The following is a 13,939-nucleotide window of genomic DNA, read 5'->3' as shown; positions in this document are numbered from 1 at the left end:
GCGATAAGTATAAGGTCACTATTAGGTAAATCTGTTATACCTAGGTTTGAATTATTATTAGAGGACGCGAAATGCGTGCTAAGACCCATCGCTTTCTAACTGCTTAAGATGCTCTTAAATTGCAAGGCTTCCTTCGGAGTACATAGATGCAATATCTCCAAGCCAAGTTTCTCCCCCTTTTATTCTCACACATTAAGCACCTACTTATTTATGGCTGCCAAGGAAGGCAGATAAGTTACCTAGGTAGCCATCTTAAAACTTCCTGATGAGGAGGTTGCCGACCATCTCGCGGGCGGTGATCCAGACGGTGTCCCAGAGGGTGGGGAAGTCGAGGGTGCTGGAGAAGAAGTCGGCGAAGCCGAAGAAGAGCATGGGCGGGATCCAGCCGCGCGCGTACTCGAGCGCGAAGCAGCCCTCCGGCATCCGGTACTGCTTCACCGAGCCCCGCCGCAGGTGGTTCACGCTGCCGGGGGGGTAGATCTCCGGCGTGAATTGGCCGGGTACGTACGCCCACTGCTCTCCCGAGAGGATGTGGAAGTAGTCGTCTGATGTGTGGCGACCGGAGTGCCCTTCGGTACCGATGGCGGTCCCGAAGATGATCAGGTATTCGGTTATGCCTAGAGGGGGTTAGGTTAGTACGAGGGAACCTAGAGACGTAGTACGCTTTCTATACGGTGTACGTATAGTCACAGCATTGAACTATATATAAGGATAAGGATAAGTAAGAGCAGGCACATACTAGCATGGATGATGTACATGCCGCCCATGGCGCCGCCAGCATTGTTGAACACCCACTCCTCCTGGACGTTCCACTTCGGGTTGACGTGGGCCGGGTGGTTCTCGTGCAGCTCGGCGACGATGTACTCGACGATCTTGGCGGTGTCGTTGCCGTGGGCCGCGACGCCGCGCTGCGCGAGGCCGTGCAGCTCGTCGAGCCCGAAGATGTAGAACTTCTCGAGGTTCTGCTCGACCAGGTACACAATCGGCGCCAACAGGCCGAGCAGGATCCCGACGAAGGTGAGGATCCGAGTCAGGCTGCAGCTGCAGCTACTTTTGCTTTGCGGCGAGGACGCCGAGGACTTCTTTTTGGGCGCCATGACTAGCTAGGTATTATATTGTGGTTCTGAGGTGAAAGGAAGGGTTCACCGATGGAATTGAAGAAGGGGGAGGGGGGGAGGTAAAGGAAGGGGAAGTTTGCGCAAGCTATCTCTTCCCTTTTTTATAACATGGTTTATTTTTGGTTTCCTTCACAGCTGAGCTGAAGCGAAATTTGGTGATTATAAACAATTCTTGTAAACAATTCTTGGTATTGCACTTACCTTGTAACGCTAAAGTACGAATACGTATCTACAAATAGGGGTCCAGTCTATTATCTCCAGATGTCGTGGTCAGATTCAATTGTTGGTAAGTGGGACCCGGCAATCCAGTCAACCGGATCGCACCATCCCATCATGATCCAGGCAGCTGTCAGGTACCAGTACGCTAGTGGGGCCGCCTTCTACTATGTAGTAGTACACGTGTAATAGCTTGTTAAAGTTTTTAATTGTATGAATTTACGACCCGTTCAACAATTTTACCTACATATACTTCGCCTCGCATTCCCGGACCAGAAGAATACCCCGTCTCCCGTCTCCCGCTGTCCGCGGGTTCCAGGTGTCCAAGTGCTTTTTACTATACCTAGTACGTACCTAACTAGGGTACCTAGTACCTAACCTAGTAGTTTAGCTTATCGATTATTGACATCATCGGCAATAAATTTTCAGCCAAACTACATAGCTATCCAAGCTTACCTAGGTATTCATCCAATCACAACAAGCCATCTCTTCGCGATCGCCCAATAATCCTTCAACCTCGTCTTCGACCATCCCATCCCTCTCCCCCGAACTTATGATGGCGCAATCCGTAGCGATCCCCGGTCAATATCTGGGCCCCGCAGACAAGTACGTCGCCGGCCCTGGGACACACATCTATAATTCGAACCTCTACTCGTCGCTGTTAGGAACCATAGCCGTCGCAGCGCCCGAGAAGGCGACGTTGGGTCCAGCGAAGCGACTCACTAGGATCCCTGTGTTGGGTTCGAACAGCAATAATAGCAATAGTGGAAGTGGCGGCAACAACAACAGCAGTAGCGGTGTCTCTAGTACCAGCACACTGCCGATGATATCCGTGTCGCAAATCGGCATCGTAGAGAAGCGCGAAGTACTGCCGGAGGTAGGCAACGTGGTGCTGTGCCGTGTTACGCGCATAACGCCCCGTCATGCCACCGTTGCGATACTTGTCGTCGGTGAAACCGTGCTGGAGGCCGAGTGGCAGGGTATGATCCGGTCACAGGATGTTCGGGCTACGGAGAAGGATCGGGTCAAGATATACGAGAGTTTCCGCCCCGGTGATATTGTGAGGGCGCAGGTGGTAAGTTTCACGTTCCCTAAGGTTCATACCAACTTCTAAATCTGGACGTGTCTAACTTGCCCACTTAATAGATATCGCTAGGTGATCAGGCGAATTATTACCTCTCGACTGCGAGCAACGAGCTTGGCGTTATCATGGCCACGAGCGAGGCCGGAAACACCATGTACCCCGTCAGCTGGAAGGAGTATAAAGACCCGGAGACAGGGCTTAGCGAGTCCCGGAAGGTGGCTAAGCCTTTTTGAGGTCTTGGACTGGCGGTGCCGATATCGAAACATTTCATCCTACCAGGCCACACTCCAGTTCCAAGGGAAATCCAAAAGGCCTAGTCATGGCCTCGCCCTTCTATGGAAAAATGAGACTTGGTATTTATATCGAGTTACCATGCTCGAGTCACTCGTCGACATCTGACAGATCAGCAAGACTACGGGGATAAGGGGGTAGTCTCGCGCTCTTAATAGCGCTTTAAGGATTTGTGTGAAGGCTCTTGCTCTATTTGCAGAGGTACGATGCGTCAAATCCAAACGCATATTAGCATGGCTGTTTCCATGGTCTGAAAACTGCAAAGTCATGTATCGTGAGTATCACACGAGGATCAGCCGCGAATACATACAACCTACCTAGATACCTACTCTGTCATGGCATAAGCTATACAGGACTCAAGCACTACCTGAGTTCTAAATCAAATACTTAGCTCACAATGGAAGCTAAATTTAATACACATGATCCTCTCTTCCAACAATCTAATTATATGGTCATGACCTCGAATATTATGTACAGTTAAGGGTCTGTGCTTACCTCCTAAACATCTTAACTTTTACAATTGGCTTACCTACCCCATACTCATTATTCTTCTTTTCTTTCCTTATAATAACGACTAGACCTTAGCAGGTATGAAGAGCGCCACCATGTCTTACTGCTTGGGTAAGCCAAAAAAAAATTGATAAGTACGTAGGTAGTAATTATGGTCATCATCATATATCAGTTAAGTCCGTTCGAGCCGACATACTAGGACATCGGCCACCCCTTTCAAACTATTTTCATGGGGGTAGAATACCTTACCTTTTTTCATCATCCCGAGGGCAGCTATGAGAAAAGGAGTGACCGAAACATAGACAGCCCCTAGCTCAATCCAATTTTTTTTTAAATTTTTTTTTTTTTTGGCTCCGGAAATGTGCCGGTGGAAGATTCTCTCATAAACGATCGAGCAGATAAACGAGCGGTAGCTATGGCCAGCTACCGTTGTACCGGGCCGACGCCGCGAGTCATGGGGGTGGTCTTTGCTTAGGGCTGTTAGATCTAGATAAGGGAGTCCGGATAAAAAGAACTAGCGGTTGACAAATTGCCGGGACACGCTAAAGGTTTCGTTTATTCCTTAAACTAATTGGTGCTTTTTTGTTTTTTGTTTTTTTCTTTGTGAAAATTAATTAATAAGAATACCATCTGCTATCGTTAACCGGGACAAACCGGATTTAAAACATTAAATCCCCACTAAAATCCATTAAAAGTCACCATTTAAAAATACGCCTCCCTTAATTAAATAAATTTATATAAATCCAATTTCTTATTTTATAGTTATTTTAAATAAGATTTATAAAATAAGGCTGTTTTTATTAAATTTAAACCATTATAAATAAAAATATCGAGTATTAAAAATAAAAGTAAATATCGTTAAAATAAAAATTTATACCTTTAAAATAAAACACACTTTTTAAATAAAACTAATAAATTAAATCACTTTTAGTTTTTAATAAATTTATATATAAAAAAAAACGTTTTTAACGTTATATTTAATATCATTAAAAATAGCTTATTTTTTTATAAAACGGCTAAAAAACATTAAATTCTTAAATTTACACTTTTAACTTAAATACACGGAAAAAAGCCATAAAAAGGTAATTATATCGGCACGAAATTAATAATAAATTAAGAAAATATATTAATTATATAAATAATAAAATAAAAAATTATTAAATATATCCTTTAATTAAATATTATACGTTATATCGCGATTAAATATTTAACTTTTAATAATTATTTTAAACTTATTAACATTAATTAAATTAAATAATTTTATAAACGTCACCTTAATATATAAATAAAAAAAAACTATAAAATAAAAGCTGCCTACTTTAATAACTTTAATAAAAAAGTTATAAACTAATATTTTAATATTAAAAAAAATATATATAGAAATATTAACTTTAATTTTACTTATAATATAAATAAGAAAAAATTAATAATAAGATAAAATATAATCTTAATTTTTATTTTTATTATTTATTAAATATTTAATAATTATTAATTAATATTAAATTTATTTTTAAATTATTTAAAACTTAAAAAGCGCATTTAAAATATTTATAAGAAAAAACTTAAACATTTTTTATTAAATATATTAATGTTATTAATATAACTTTTAAACTTAAGATAATATTTAAAAAAAAGTATTTATAAAATAACTACTTTAAATAAAAAATAAAATTAACATTTAATTAAAAGTTTATTATATTTAATAAAGATTAATTTAATAATTATATTATAATAAAATAGCTTAAAAAAATATTTATCCTCGAAATTAACTTTTATAAAAAACATAAAAACGACCGCCGCTTTTTAATTTATAATAATTATAAAAGCTATATAATAATAAGTTTATTTAATTTTTTATTTATTAATCTTAATTTTATATTTTTCGTATATTTATTACGATATATATAAACTTATTTAAACCCACTTTTATTAATATTTATTAAAATAAGTTTATAAAAAGAGTTTTATTATTCGTACCACCTTTTTTTGCTATCGGGGCTTATTCGTACACCTAATACATCCCTTAAAACCTTAAAACCTTAAATCCAGGGCTAATCTAGCGCCCCTAGCGCCCCTAGCGCCCCCAGCTGCCCCCATCAATTCAATCCAAATAACTTTTCAACCACATGTCGCACCATGGTGCAACCAAAACCAATTGAAAGCGCGTCCAATTTCGAATTGATTGATATAGCTCTCGAACTGTGGCGATACTCGGTCGCAGCGTTATTCAAGAAAGTGATGGCAGCCCGGGAGGCACGTGACAGCCCTTAGGGCCACACTAAGGGCCCTTAGCGCCCTTGGACCCTTTAAACCCAAACCTTATTCAACAGTTTCAACCTTGAATAACTTCTCAATTACATGTCCCACCACGATGCAACCAAATTCAATTGAATGAGCATTTGATTACCAATTGATTGATATAAACCCCGAACAGAGGCGATATGTGGTTGAAAAGTTATATTGGTAATTGTATCGAGGGGGGTCACGTGGCACTCCTTAGCGTGGCCCAGGCGGCTCTAGGGCTCTTAGGCGGCTCCAAGGGCCCTTAGCGTGGCACTAAGAGCTCTTAGTGTGGCTTTAAGGGTGATCACGTGCCACCCAGGATGCCACGTATTTACTTGAATAACTCTGCGACCACCTATCGCCTCAAATTGAGACCTGTATCAATCAATTGGTAATTGAATGCGCTTTCATTTGAATTCGGTTGCATGTTTGTAGCTATATGTTTCAGAGAGTTATTTGGATTGAATTGATGGGGGCAGCTGGGGGCGCTAGATAAGGCCCGGATTTAAAGTTTTAGGGGATGTACTGGGTGTACGGATAAGCCCCGATAGCAAAAAGAGGTGGTACGAATAGCAAAACTCTATAAAAATATATTATTTTAATAATATTAAATTATGTTTTCTTTTTACCCACACATTTCACGGCTTATAACCACTTAATAATAATCCTTTTAATATATTAAAAAGTGTTTATTTAAAACATTTAAGTGATTACGTCGTTATTATAAACGCGACTTTCGTTAATAAAGCTTTTTTTATTTTTTACTACGTAAAAACACGGGAAACGACATTTATTATAAAAAATATTAAAGCTAGTTTTAAAATAATAAGGAATTAACTTATTTTAAAACGTAAGGTTAAAGATTATACGAAATATAAAAAAAAGTTAAATACGGTTTTTATAATAAAAGAAAAAAAGTAAAAAAGAAAATAATTAAATGTTATTTTTTAATCCTTATTTATAAGCGTTAAATTTACTTAATATGTCTTTTACGTAATTTTAAAGACTTGTTTATTATGTAAAAATATCCGTAAAAAGTTTAATAAATATTAAATTTAAAAGTTAATGTATAAAAAAAAGTTAAAAGCCGTTTAAGGTAAAATGAAGTAATTATATATAAAACGCCGGCGTTAAATATTTAATTTTAATTAAAAATTCTTATTTTTTAAAGTTATAAAAGAGTTAAATCCCTTTAAAGCTTTTAATTTAATTAAAAATAATTTAAAAGGCATGGCGTAATTTATAAATAAGGAAACGTATATAAAGTTAAATAAGGTAAATAAGCTTTAAGAAAAGATTATGTTAGTAGGTACGTATATATGATAAATTAAATAATAAGTAAAGCAAGAATAATGGGGGTGAGATTAATGTAATATTAATGTTTAAGGAAGGAGGTTTAAATTTAAGAGTAAGGAGGGGATTTGATTTTTTATATAATTTAAGTTATATAGGTATTTTTTCTAGTTATGTATGTATTGCGTTGGTACGTACCTTTATTATATAACTATTACTTATTTTATTTTTTTTTTGCGATTAATTAATTACGAACGTTACGTTTGCTTTACGTTTAACTTATCTTTTTAGTTATAAATTAATTTAATTAGCTTTTATTAACGTCCTTATGGCTTTATTTAAAGATGCTTTAGTTATAACATTAGCTGGGTTATAATTATTTTAAATTTAACGGATGTTATTTATTTTCTAGTTTTTATAGGATTATTGAAAAGCTATTAAATCAATTATTAATCGCTTTTTATTTATGTTTTTTATTTATATTAAATATTAATATAATAAAAAAAAGTCGGTACAAAGTATAAAGGGAATTTTAAGAAGTAATAGCCGTTTTAAAATGGTATTAAAAGTGTGATAAATAATATAATTAATGTTAAAGCTTTAAATTATCTTATAAATTTTATTAGTTAATATATTACGTATAATCCGTTTACACTTAATAAATAATTAATGGATAATGTTTTTAATGATTTATATTTTATTATCTTAGTTAATGGTTTATTTGGTTTTTAAGATAATAATATAATTAATTTATAAGTTAAAGTTTTAATTATTTACGAATAATTCGTTAATAAAAATATATAAGCGTAGGTTTTAAGGCTTAAGATTAACATAATTAAACCCTCGATTTTTATTATTTAATTATTATTTAATTTTAGCATTTAACGCCTTTACTTCCTTAAGCCTTAGTTATAAGTATTAAGCCGTTATTAAATAATTAAAGGTAGTTTTAAATTAGTAAATTAATAAGATATACGCTTCTTAAGCCTTTTATTTAACGAACTTTTTAATTATATCCAAGGCTTTAAGGTTTAAAAGGTTAAGTTTTTTAGCTTATCCTTTTTATATGGTAAAAACACCGTAGCCTTTTTCGTGAACCGTGATTTTTAAGTCGTTAAAATCTTCCGTTCTTTTATTTAAGATTTTTTAAGGTTATGCCTTAATACTTACCTTTGTAAATGTTTTATCTTTAACGGCGAGGAATTTATCCGTACCAACGTTAAAAGTATCGTTTATTTAAAAATTGGTAAGCTTAAAAGGGTTTAATTATATCATTAATAAGTATAAGTTAAACGTTAATAATTTCATATGTAGTTATTATTAATAATATTACGAATAAGTTTTAAATTAATAAGTTCTTAATTTAACGAAATTATATAATAATTTTATAACTCGTAACAACGTTTCCTTAAGATATTTTTCTTTAAATTTGATTGGCAGGTATATTAAAATTATTTATTTCATTAACGTGGTTGATTAGATATAAGCCATTATAATATCCCTTATTATAACCTTTATTCCTTAATAACGTAACATGGATGTTAAAGCGAGTATTATTTATTAGTTAACTTTTTAAATTATGAGGGTATACGTTATGATAAATTCTTTATCGAGGTTATTATAACTTTAAATTATTAATTATAATTTTTCATAAAAAGCAAAGGTGTTTTTATTTTTAACCTTTTAAACCATTTATAACTTAAAAATAATTACGCCTTAATGGGTTATTAGGTTATATATTTTAAGTTAAAAAATGCCTCTTATAAATAAGGCGTTTAATTTTTTTATGTTTAAGGCTTTATATAGTTTACCTAAGGTAATAATCTTACCGTTTACTTATAGTTTAAGTGTTAAAGTAAGGTTATTTTTTTCCTTTACCGAAAGATATAAACTTATAACGTAAAAAAGGTTATTAATAATTATAAGGTTTTTTTCGGGGATAATGGTATAATTATCGGGGTTAAAGGTTAGTTTTAATAATTATACTTTAAGTTTCTTTAATAATATTAAAGACTTCTTTGGCTAGGTGTAAAGTTTAATATAAATACTTTTAAATGTTAACGTGCTATTTAAAACGTTGAAAGCGATTATAATGTTTTTATTTATAATAGCAATAACCTTATATAATCCTTTTTATTTACCCTTTTCCTTATAAACAAGCACGTCACTACTTATAAGGAGTGATATAAGGAATATTTTTTAAGTGTTAGGGCTATTTTTTATATTTAAAACATCTTTAATTAATTATTATGTTTTTAACTTCTTAATTTCTACCATCGCTTTTTAAATAGCTTAAGCCCTTTAAGTTTGCGCTAGAATTAATAATAAATCTAGGTTAATTTTTAAATATACGCTAAAAATTAAAAGGGTAGAAATAAGACCGTTAAAATTAATTATATCGTTTATTACCTTAACCGCTATTTAAAGTTAAAATATTTTTAACTTTAATCCTTAAAGTTCTTCGCTTATGATTTTATAAGTTTTTCTTATAAGACCGTGGTATTCTTTAATTTTATTAATTAATTAATACGCTTTCACGGGGATTTAATGGCAGGTAATTTTTACGATATAAGCTTTGTTCTTAAATTTAATGTTATTAAAGTTTATACCGGTGTTATATATAATAATATTTAATGAATTAAGATATATGTCGATTTAATATTACCTTAACATTTCCTAAATTTCCTTAGCGGAAAGATTTTTTATAAAGTATATTGTTTGGAAATTTATAACTATATTAACGATATAAAGGATAAGTTGTTTATTTAAATACATAATATCGATAATTATTTTATAATTAAAGTTTACATCGAAATCCTTTAAACTAAACTTAAATTTTTAAGGGGTATTATCTTTAATTTAATAATGGTGGCAAAACTTATTAATTTCTTTAATATCACTAATCTTAATATTATAACCAGCTTTATCCAATAAATTATATAATTTATTAACCGATAAATAATCGAAACAAGTATATAAACGTTGTAATTCCGTTTTTATAAAAAATGTAATATCTTTTAAATGGAATTATAAGTGTTTTTATTTATAAATAACGTTAATAATAATACCGTTTTTATAAACTAGTTAATTAATAATATTATTAAGATATATTCTTAATCGATTTATATCCTTTAATAATAAAAGGAATGAGGTGTTGATATTTATAACATGGAAATCGATATAATTAAAGGGGGTGTTAATGGTAATTATTTTAAAAGATTTTATTAATTATTTATTTTTAAAACAAATTTAAACTTTTTTTATATAAGATTTATTTATTATAATTTATTTATTAAAATATTCTTTAATAAAAGTTAAGTATTATTTCTTTTTAATCGTGGATACTTAAATAACACCTATGTTAAGTATAATACCTTAAAAAATATCCTTTATATATTAGTTTAAGAAAAAGATATTATCGGTTATCGCTGCGTTTAAAAGAAGGCGGGCGATTATACGATGTTAAAAAACTTAATTGGATAAGTAAGTAATGGTTAAAAAAAGGTTGTTATTATTATTATAATTTACTTCTAATATTACCGCTTTATTTTCTTATTCCACTTTTAAACTAAAATTATTAAGTTTTTTATAATTTGCTAAAAATGTTATATAATTCTTAATTAATAAGTTACGTTTACTCTTCCATTTTTTTTTAACCTTTTTTTATTTATACTCGGAATACTTAATGAATTAATAACCTTCCTTCTTGCAAACCTAATATTTACGCTTTTATAATTTAAGAGACTTTTTAATATTATACTTACCACTTTTATTTATTTTATAATATTTGCGATTTATATAAAATTAAACGTTTTTTTTTTTATTATCGCTATTATTAATACACTTGTAATTATTTAACTTAGCTATTTTAAAAATTTCATAAGTTTTAATTAACGCTTAAAGCTTATTAGCTAAATCTTTAAACCTTAATAATAATTTAAATAAAGTATATTAAAACTAAGATATAACACGGTAAACGCGATAAATAAATATAATAAATTATTATTCCCCTTTAAATTTAAGGCTAAGCGTTTATTAACATAAAAAAAGCTTATCAAGAAAAACTTATAATACTTTTAAGTTACTTTTTCCTATATTTTTCTTATTATTTTTAACATTAAAAAACGTTATTATAATTTAATCATAATAATATTAAATCTTATTTTATTTAATGTTAAAATGTCGTTTCATAATTAAATATATATCCGTAAAAATCTAATAATATAAGACATTATAAAGAAAATATAAGGCTGCCTTTCTTATAAGGATTATAAAGAATATAACATAAAATTACGTTTATTATATTCTTACCGTGTAGTAAACATTAAAAAAAAATCGAAACTTGTTTTTAAGGATATCGTATAACTCGCTTGTATAATTATTCTCATTGTTTTAAGCTTTTTTAAAATAGCTAATAATAATTAATGGATATATCTCATTGAAGATTCGTATAAAAGGAATATTATAATAAATAATGCCTTTTTAATTACTAATAAACATTTATATTTATTACTATTAATTAAATATCGATAAAAGTAATAATGCCGTTTAAGAAAAAAAACCTAAGTTTTTATTAAAATGGTTTACTCCTTTTAATGCAGGTTTTAAAGGTAATGTTAAAGATATAAATAAATCTCTTAATAGCGGTTTAAGGGGTCTTATATTATTTCCCGGGGTTATATAGCTACCTTATAACTGCCTTTCTTAGTTATTTTGACTAAATCCTTGCCATGAAATGTTATTATGTGGGGACCTAAATGGAAGATTTCTAGGATTTAGCGGTTATAAAAGGGGTATTAGGAATAATGTTAATTTTTAAGATTATGAAAATGGTTAAAATAAACTAAAAAATCCAGCCCTAATAAATATTTAAATAAAAAGAAGTAAGTTATTACCCGTTCGTTAAATAAGGTCCGACGGTTATAAAGCCGGGTTTTATAATTAGTTAAGAGGGGGAGGGAATAAATGAAACCTCGAAAAAAAGTTGCTAAAATCATAAAAAGATTAAAATAAAAAAGGCAGCGGGTTTAAAAACGGTTGTTTTCTTAAAGTAAGGGGAGATATAATAAAAGTAGTAAATTAAGTAGGATTTTAAGGCGTTTATAATACTTGTACTAACGATTACCTTAGTCGTTATGCCTTAAAAATAACCGGATTTAATTTTATTTAATATATAAATACCCTTTAAGCTAACGCATTAAGCTATTTTATTTAAACTTATATTAAGTCTTAAAAACGCCAACGTGGTAGCTTTTATATGTTTATTAAATTAGCTAATCTTTCCGCATAATTATCGTTACTTTTACTTATATAAATTTTTCGTTACATAAATACGTTTTATAACGCCGTTTATAATACCTTTAACATTTCATTAAAGTTATTTAAATAAAATATATCGAAATATTTTTTATATTTTTTAAATATCTCTTTTATTATGCAAGCATAACTAACACTTTTATCGGTTATTTTAAAGTTAACGAAAGCTAATAATACTTAAATATTCTTTTACTTTTAGGTGGTAAATAATAATATTTCGTTTTATTTAACAACCTTTAAGATAAATTGTTATTTTAATAATATTATTTTATTAGGAACGAAATTTAATAATTCGTATAACTTATCCATATCTTTTTAAGCAACGGGGTTAACATCGATGTTATGGCTTTTAAGTTATAATTAAGGTGTTAAAAGTAATGCCGATCCTTTTAAAGTGGCTATTATATTAGCAATTAATATAAGGGAATTTAAAAAAAAGGGGGAATATAAGTTAATATTACTATGTAACGATAAAGATTCGAAACGGTTAAATAAAGTAAAATTATATTTTATTATAAATAAAATATAAGTGTTAGAAAAATAGTTATTAATATCGTTTATATTATTGTAATAAGATTTTTTAAATTATTATAATAATAACTCTTTTAACCTTACTAATTTATATTATTAATAGTTTAATAACATTAATTAATATTAGTAAATACGTACGTATAATAAATTAAATAATAAGTAAAGTAAGAATAATAAAGGTAAAATTAGTATAATATTAATATTTAAAGAAAGAAGTTTAAATCTAAGAATAAAAAAGGGATTTAACTCCTTATATAATCTAAGTTACATGGGTACCTCCTCTAGCCATATACGTACCGCGTTAGTACGTACCCTTATCATATAACCACTAAATTATTTTAAAGAAATGCCGCACGCGTTTTAAGAAAGCTTATTAGCTTAACTTTTCAATTATATGTATATATTGTAAAGGTTTATAAATTAAATTTAATTGTATAATTTTATTAATTTTATTAAGTTAATTATACCTTTTTAAAAATGGTGAGTTTTAATGGATTTTAATAAAAAACCGGTGTTTTAAATTTAGTTTATCCTAGTTAACGATAGCCGATAATAGTAAATATAATAAGAAATTTTATTAAGTAAATAATAAAGTAGTGTAGTTAATTAAATTTAACATTTAAATGTTTATAATGTTTATTATGTACATATGTAATAGTAACATAACATTGAATATTTAAGATTAAAAGTGCGGAGGATCTCCCCGCCACCTAAATTACAGCGTATACCTACCTGGGTAGGTAGTACTAGGTACTGCATAGTACGATATCCTAGGTACTTGAATAGGGCACTGATAACTATGCGGTGCTGGGTAATAAGGCGCAGTTTAGTTTGGAACAGTGGCGGCCGCTAAATGCCCCGCCACTAGAAATAACTCGGTATTCTAGTGGTTAGTCCCAGTTTCAAGGTTGGCAAGGATCCTATTCGCAAGGCAGTCAGGCCCCGATGACGAAAGCAATTGCGCCCGCAAACCGATGGATATGGTTCAAGGTTGTAAATATGATTTGTGTTTTCAATACAAGTATTTGATAGGTAGGAAAGTGCATATTCCGTACCTGCCACCTTATTAAATCACTTAAAATCACTTATTACCTAAGGATAGGTGCATTCAATGTTATAGACTTATAGTTTATAGTATTACACATTTTCAAAATAAACTCGACAGTTTCTTTTTCTTCAATGTTGTTTGCTTACTACTAGTACCAACGATAATTTATGAACATTTTCGGCATATTCGGCGGTACTGTAATTCAACCCCAGGTACCTTGTGCATAGGTTCCTGCAACAATCAATCTAT

At 30.5% G+C, this 13,939-nt stretch overlaps 2 protein-coding genes across 2 annotated transcripts; one reads left to right on the top strand and one right to left on the bottom strand.

Annotated features, from left to right (window-relative positions):
- Positions 1-2: 2 nt before the first annotated feature.
- On the bottom strand, positions 3-1,492 carry GGS25DRAFT_291646 (C-8 sterol isomerase). Its single transcript, XM_049257567.1, has 2 exons — positions 740-1,492; positions 3-617 (listed from the first exon to the last, which is right to left on the bottom strand). The coding sequence occupies exons 1-2, from the start codon at positions 1,095-1,097 to the stop codon at positions 253-255; spliced, it is 723 nt and encodes a 240-aa protein (XP_049116954.1). The 5' UTR covers positions 1,098-1,492; the 3' UTR covers positions 3-252.
- A 398-nt stretch (positions 1,493-1,890) lies between these two features.
- On the top strand, positions 1,891-2,651 carry GGS25DRAFT_521982 (uncharacterized protein; the record flags this gene model as incomplete). Its single annotated transcript, XM_049264146.1, has 2 exons — positions 1,891-2,409; positions 2,481-2,651. The coding sequence occupies 2 exons, from the start codon at positions 1,891-1,893 to the stop codon at positions 2,649-2,651; spliced, it is 690 nt and encodes a 229-aa protein (XP_049116953.1).
- Positions 2,652-13,939: the final 11,288 nt, after the last annotated feature.

The sequence above is a fragment of the Hypoxylon fragiforme genome (genome assembly GCF_022984875.1).
Source record: "Hypoxylon fragiforme strain CBS 206.31 chromosome Unknown GGS25scaffold_5, whole genome shotgun sequence".
NCBI classification, from domain to species: domain Eukaryota; kingdom Fungi; phylum Ascomycota; class Sordariomycetes; order Xylariales; family Hypoxylaceae; genus Hypoxylon; species Hypoxylon fragiforme.
This window is presented reverse-complemented; position numbering and strand designations above follow the sequence as displayed.